Raw genomic sequence first — 7,821 nt, 5'->3', positions numbered from 1 at the left:
TTATCTTTGTACATTCATAATCAAGCCAGAAAAACACAAGTTCAAGTCCTCTCTGTTCTGAGTCCATCTGTATAGCCTAAGCACTCAGAGCAAACCAGTGCAGTCAACTGTAAGTACTGTGGAAACCATACTTGCTCCAAGTGCATTTTCCAATGGTAATCATTCAAAAGAACTACACTGTGTAACTCTCCCAAAGACTGTTTCAAACTAAAATAAGTTTGCTTTTAATTAAGTCTCTAATTTAACCAATTAGAGATCGATACAAGGGGAAAAGTTCAACAGGAGACTGGTTGGCTTAAGGAAGTGCCCATACCTTGAATTTAACAACACTAGGCTCTAGTTTTTATTACCTGAGTAGATTTCCATATGTTCAAAAAATCTGCCAAACAGGCTAAAAGCCAGCATAATTAAAACAAATTATTTATTCCAAGTTCCATCAGTTTAAGCGTTTTCAGAAGTTATTACAGAAGTGAATACTGAAATCAGAAACGAGTGTTCACAGCTGTAGCATTTACAACAAAGTTCATATCTACAGGACCTTGATTTAAAAGAGCCAAGGTGTTTCCATCATTCAGAATCCATGAGGAAAGTTTCAAAGTCCAGATCCAAGTCGGAAACAAGGGCACTTACAAAGTCATCGATAGAAGGACACTTCTGAAGCATACCTGCGAACAAAGAAAAGATCAGCCAACACATCCACCTGCAGACAATAAAGAGGGACAAAGACACTATACACGAGGGGAACATTCTGGCTTTCTGAAATGAGAACTTGTATGACCTGCTTATGTAAACATTACAAAAAGTCATGAGTGAAAATAATTCTTGGGCAGTGGGTGGACCCTGAGGCTACTTATGATTTTAATATATTCTTACTATCTAGTCAGCTGTTAACATAGAGATTTAGGACCAAATTCGTGTCCCAAGAGTTTTTATATTGCAGATATTACTATATACTTAGAGTGATGTTAGGCTGAATTTTTAGTTATCTTTGAGTGCGCTGGTTCAGAACTTAATATGTTTAGTTGTTTATCAAGTTTTATTATCTAGTTTCATACACTTTAAAATCAATCAAATGTTATTCTTTTGTGGAAATCTTGTATCAGAATCAAGTTATTGGCTTTCCTCCAGATTTTCCTATTTTGGAGAACTCCTAGCTTTCCAACTTTCTAATTGAGTAATGAGGAAGTCACTTAACATCTCTGGTACTCAGATTTCCTCATCTAACATTCAAGGTGGCTATCAAGATAAAACAAGAAGATGTAGTAGAAAAACAATGAGGCATCGTGTCTAGCACATATTAACAATTCAGTAAAAAGCTAAATCTATCTCTACTCTTCACTCCAAAGAAGCCAAAGGCACATATTCAAGCAATCAACCTGCTGCCTTGACCTATATTCTTGGCAGATAATGGTAACTCAAAATGGTTGGACGGGGCTCTATACACTGGCATTTAATTTGGGGGTGGATCCCATAAAACTCATTTCAACACGGAGACATTAAAAGATTGCCAGAGTCCTTTATTACAATCTCAACCTTTAATGCAATTCAATATATTTGCTGTGTAGAAAGGATCAGGCCAGGTCAGTCAAAGATGAACAAGCTACATCACAATATGAATAACTGTAAAAGCTAAAATTATGAAGCATGTAGAAGAAAATACCTTTGTGACTTCAAGGTAGGCAAAGGTTCCTTTGGACAAGAAAGTAATAACCATAAAAGAAAAAAATTGCAATACTGATTTCATCAAAATAAGAAACTTCTATTCTTTAAAAGAAACAATGAAGAAAATGAATAGGTAAATGACAGAGTGGGAGAAAATACTCAACATAATATATATCTCACATTAGATTGGTATACAAAATATATAAAGGACTCCTTCAACTTACCATAAAAAGAATTAGAAAAAAATTAAAATGGACAAAAGATTTGAGTAGATCTTTTACAAAAGAAGGCAACCAAATAAACACAACTAACAGGCACTGAGAAGATACAACATCATTGTCATCTGGGAAAAGAAAACTGAAACCACAAAAGGATACAACACACCCACCAGAATGGCTAAAATTACAAAGACCAAATGTAGGCAAGGCTGTGGGCCAGCCTGCATTGTCACACATCAGTGATGGAAGGGTGAAATGGTACAACCACTTTAGAAAAAGATCTAGTGGTTTCTTATAAAACTAAGCACACACCTACCCTATGACCCAGCAATTTCCTCCTAGGTATTTACCTGAGGGAAATGAAGGTATGTCAACAAAAAAGGACTTTACAACCCTAAATTGGAAACGATACAAGTTTCTATCAACAGGATACGGATAAACATACATGGTATATTTGTTAAATGGAGTATCACTCAGCAACAAAAAAGGAACAACCCACTGATATATGCAAGAACATGGATGAATCTCAAAAAGTCTTACACAGAGGAGTATATCCTGTTTGACTTCATTTATAGGAAGTCCAAAAGTGGGCCCAACTAATCTGTGGTGAAAAAATATCAGAACAGTGGATGCTTTCGGGACTGGAGATGACAATCAACTGAGAAGGGACGCAAGCCAACTTTCTGGTGTGATGGTAATGTTCTATATCTGGATAGTGACTGGTTACTAAGGTGCATACTTGCATCAGAATTCATTAAATGCTACATTAAAGATTTATGCATTTCACTGTATATAAATTTTATCTAAAAAAGAAAAGTAAAAGCTGAACTCTTGAAAAAAAAAAGTAAACAAGTACGCGTATGAAAATGGGTAAAATGTACTGCCGTCTGACATGTGATTTGAAAAATTACGTATATTATATATATAATACGTACACATGGTGGATTGATGGGCTGATGGAGGAATGGATGGCTGGATGTGTGACAAAGACAACAAAATGTTCACTGTAGAATCTAAATGGCAAATACATGAGTGTTTACTGTGCTAGTCATTCAACTTTTCTGAACGTCTGAAAATGTTAAACATAAAACATTGGGGAAAACTCAACTGTGGGTGTTAAAAGCATACAAAGTGCAATTGGTGGGAGGAGAGAGGGTGGAAGATGAATTCTGATGAGAGATTTAGAAGGCTTTGTGGAGGGTTGGGATCTGAGTAGAAACTTGAAGGATAGAGAAGATTCGGGTTCAAATTAGGGCCCTCCAGGTGGAGAGGACCACGCAGGAAGGTCCCAAGGTGGGAAAAGGCAGAATGTATACTGACCACGAAGTGGTCTAGGGGGGCTGGAGGAAGGCTGGAGGAGGCTCTGGGAGACATGTTTCGTGAAGACTCTAAGGTTGGGAACCAGAGTGACCAGGATGGTAAGGTAACCAAGCCAGAGTGCTGGAAGAAAACCAATAGCTTGTCACATTTAGGTGCCAGGGGAGTGGCTCCATGTACAGGCTACCAGGCCTCAGTCGGCAGTGAGAACAGAGAGCTTAGAGGTGGGCCCAGGACGGGACACACAGACATGGTCATTCCCAGTGGTGAGAGCGACTATGTGGGAAACTGCCCAAGGACTGGCTTGTGTGGCGGACATAAAAACAGCAGCTCCAAACACATACTCGTAAGCCACTAACTAGACCTGGAGTAGTTAAGAACAATAAGAATATTGTAATGTTTTCAACTGTGGACCAAAATAGTTTCATCCTCATTCAAGTTCAAATTCTACTATCTCTATTCAGGAATGATCTGAGAGAGGCGCTTGGGTGGCTCAGTCGTTAAGTGTCTGCCTTCGGCCCAGGTCATGATCCCAGGGTCCTGGGACTGAGCCCCGCATCGGGCTCCCTGCTCTGCGGGAAGCCTACTTCTCCCTCTCCCCCTGCCCCCTGCTTGTATTCCCTCTCTCGCTGTCTCTCTCTCTCTCTCTGTCAAATAAATAAATAAATAATCTTAAAGAAAAAAGAAAAAGGAATGATCTGAGAAATAAGGAGCAGTTACTGAAAGACAATGTCATTGCTCTGTCTTTATTTACAACATGAAAGTGCAAAACACGATTTTCTTTTTACAGTAAAATAATCCTCTATGGGTGAAAGAAGGCCTTTCCTCTGATTCAGCTGTGTCACTAAGGATAGAAATGCTGAGTCTTTGATAATTGCTAGGGTAGCACGTTTCCCATTGGATCTTTAGATGCAGGTTATTGCTTAAGTAGAAGCAACCTGATTAATAAATCGGGTTTCATGGATTTCCTACACGCCAAGTTTCTTAATGCAGGGAACAGCTGTAGGGAAAACATTTAAACAAGGCTTTCAATCAAATGTGTTAACCTATTACACCCTTCTCTTCCTTTTAGTATGTGAAACATTCTATAATTAAATGACTGGTTGTTTAAAATTAAATGCCTGGAATTGTCAGAAGGTAAAACCCGTCTATTTAGAGCCAACCTATTCAGTTAAGCATGGCCTCCTGCCCCTTTGAAGTGGTTCGTTTTAACTCGACAAACTGCCAATATAAATATGACCTTGCTCTGTCCTTCTCAGGACATGGACCTAACTAGCACACGTCCCTCTCCAATTCCCCATCCTCAACCATGCCCGCATCTCAGAGAATGGCAATCGTGGCCACAGCAAAAGCTTTTAAAAACATACACACTCCTGGTATTTTTAAGTCAAATCTGGTCAGCAGTAAATGGTTTGGTAATTTTGTACATCATGTAACCGCTAAAGATGAAGGCCCCCAAAAGAGGAAATCAAGACCCAAAGGGATAAAGAATAGATCCTGACGCAAGACTTCTCTTGGCATATTGTCATGGTATCCTTGCTTTAATTAGATTTAAATGTTCTGCAAGTGTCAACATGAACTAACTTCTACACAGAGAATTAAAAGAAAAATGCAGTGTTTTCAGGCAGTTCCCCAAGTTAGAAATTAGCTTTTATATGTGTGTATGGTCAAAAAAATTCCAGGAACTCTTTGATTTTTTTAAGAAGCTGACAAAGATGTCCCCTTTGTCTTCAAGTCTTGATCTTAAAGGGTGATGATTAGACCCACAGTTTCTTGGGAGCCCCTGGGAGCCAGCTTGGGGCTGTTAGGTCCAGAAGTGGGTGGAATTTACAAACATATTTCACTGTGGAAGTCACCTAACTTGGGGGGGGGGGGGAGGGAGGGAAGACAGACTGATGTTGCCAAAAGGACTGAAATTGCACAACTACAAAAAGTGTTGACAGCAAAGTAAGAAAGACAAAACTGCATTAGGACATTGTACATATTAGTTCATAAAAAGGAAAAGAGGTAGTTGAGTTTCATCTACTCATCCCAGAGGAAGAGAGAATATATAATGAGTAGTTGAAGAATGATGATTTAATTTATTTTTCTCCTCATTTTACCTGAGAGGCAAATGGGCTAATAAAAGTTGGTACAAGCCAGGACACTTTCGTCTCGACTGCTCTGCTCAAACTAGCATGTTTCATAACCTTGAAGTACGAGGGCAATTATGCTGGGCCTCACTAAAATAAATTATGATATCAAAAGGATTCCAAGATTGACTCTTGAAGCAGTAAGGGTTTCCAAATCGTACTATGTGCTCTTCTTTATGGTGCCTATTGGCACAAAGCTGGAAATAAAGAAGGGATAGATACCAGGCAGGAGGACCTGACCCCCCCCCAACAGCTGGTCTAGAAAGGGTTTATGGGAAAACAAACAACAAAGTGATAACAGCAGTTATCTGCTGAGCATTCACTGTGTGCCAAGGCACTGTGCTAAAACCCACCTGTGAGGAACCTATCTCACAAGTAAGAAAACAGAGTGAAGAGAGGTCAATAACTCTTACTTTTTTTGTTGAACCCTGGAAGGCAGGTGCCAGAGCCCATGCTCCCAGAACTCTTACTTTTTTTGTTGAACCCTGAAGGCAGGTGCCAGAGCCCATGCTCCCAGAGCACTGTGATATATTATACTGCCTCAGGCCCTAGATTTTTGCAAAACAACACATTCTAAAAAGGTGCATATTTCAACATCAGCATCCTGGATATGACAAAACCCACCTGTGTGGAGATATTCTGGGGGCTGGGGGAGGGTCTGATAGCTTCCTGATGCCACCCATGGCTATATGGACCCAACTTATTAACTGTCCCCTTACTGCCTTGAACACAGAGCCAAAATGTCCACTGTTTTATGGGCAGCTGGGTTTTGGTGCTACTGAGGACACTTCACCCTCAGTCACAACTACTAAACTATCCCCGGAGGTAGAGCACAGAGAACGTGGGGAGTAAACTCTGCTGAAAAGGCTGGTACCAGGAAAATGGCTCTTCCTCTCCAGGCACAATGCTCAGCCACGCTTGGCTGCCCCTGCAGCTGTAGGCATGATACTGGCAGAGAAAAGTAGCTAGGAGTTCTGCACTTTAGGATGTTTTCTGCGTGGCCTCCAAGTATCTGTGGTAACCCCTTGCAAACAGAAGCCCTTACATGTTGAAGGGGCTCCCAATGATGCCTATTTCTATGCTTTTACCAAGAACAGATTTTGTCAGGTCCAGGATGAGTTGTGTATGTGTACAAAGCTGCAAGTTCATGCCCTGTTAGTCTGTGATATGTAATACATAATGTAACCAGGCCATCATTTAAATATCAACACCTTCTTGGCAGGAACTCTTTAACCTCTTGAGTGCCTGTCCGGATGTGCAACTAATACAATTCTTTGAGAACATGACAGGGCACCTGGTTGGCAGTTTAATTACAGCTCTAAGACAACGTGGCAGAAATGGACTCTTGTTCTGGCCCCTTTTACTAAGCACCTCGAGAATACGGGAAATGACTGGGGCACTTAAAAACATTCGAATTATTTTGAGCCTTGGAAGAGAAGTAGAATAGTTCTATCTCTTCTTTGGGTCCATTTCCTATATTGCTGAACACCAAGCAAGGGTGCCCAATCCAATAAAACTGTGGCTGAGTGTGACCAAAGTTTAGTGAAAGCAAAGAAGGGTGACTGAAGTAACTAGAAATAAAATCTCTGTCAGGGTTTTTTCTTTCACTCACTCACTCACTCACTGTGGACCAGAGTGCCTAAAGTCAATTGAAGGTGGGCAAAAAGATGATTTAACTATTTATTAGGAAGATAGAGTATATATACTATACATAAAAATGACTAAGAATCTGTTTTATAGAAATATATGACCTACTGGTTCTAAGAATGTAGTTCTCTGATGAACATCATAGGTATCACCTGGGAACCTGCTAGAAATACAAATGTTGGGTCTGGAACCCCAGGCCTAACAAATCAGGAACTGGGAGTGGGCTCGGCAGTCAGTGACCCTGATGAAGTGTGAGAACCACAGCCCAGATGGACATGTGGAAACTGATTAAAGTGGAAAATGAGATCGGGTTTCTCTCCACGGGCAACCATAACTTGAAAAGTATGGGGCAAGAAAGATTGTATTAGTTTTCTATTTAACTAAACTAAAAAATATTTGTTTCTCAAGTGAAATGGGAAACAATCTTAGGAAACAAAAGTAGGATTTGTTTGGGACGCTGTTCAAAGTTATGATTACCAAGCCTCAAGAGAGAGGACACAGCTGGCTGGAAAAGCACCTAAAAGGATCAAGTGGATTTGTCATGAAAATAGTCTGAAAGTCTGGGGGCGGAGGAGGAGGCCAGAAGGGAAGCTGCCGTAAGGCACGGAGCTGTGGGAGGAGCGCGACACCGTGACGGGCCCTGCCTGAGAGGTCGGTCTCCCAGATGGGAGGCATGCTTCAGGGGGTGGCAGCAGGGTTTTTATTTTAGAAAAGAAAGCAGAATGTATTTTGCTTACTAGCAACTCCTTGGGAAACAGGGCTTTGTGTTTTTCGATTATTGACTCTCTTGTGAGGACAGCGCGTAACACATCTCAGAGGTTTCTTCCATGTAGCAATTTTGACTG

At 40.6% G+C, this 7,821-nt stretch overlaps 1 protein-coding gene across 1 annotated transcript in view; it reads right to left on the bottom strand.

The window, feature by feature from the left end:
- Positions 1-392: 392 nt before the first annotated feature.
- The window catches only part of MIPEP (mitochondrial intermediate peptidase), a 174,948-nt gene continuing 167,519 nt past the window's right edge, over positions 393-7,821 (bottom strand). Inside the window, exon 19 of the mRNA XM_025875187.2 lies at positions 393-665. Within this exon, the coding sequence (XP_025730972.1) occupies positions 568-665 (98 nt within the window). The 3' untranslated portion in view covers positions 393-567. The remainder of the gene's footprint in view (positions 666-7,821) is intronic.

The sequence above is a fragment of the Callorhinus ursinus genome, unplaced genomic scaffold, assembly GCF_003265705.2.
Source record: "Callorhinus ursinus isolate GAN/ISIS: 27379988/994484 unplaced genomic scaffold, GSC_fseal_2.0 scaffold7, whole genome shotgun sequence".
Lineage (NCBI taxonomy): Eukaryota > Metazoa > Chordata > Mammalia > Carnivora > Otariidae > Callorhinus > Callorhinus ursinus.
The sequence above is the reverse complement of the archived record's forward strand: the minus strand, read 5'-3'. Positions and strand labels throughout refer to the sequence as shown.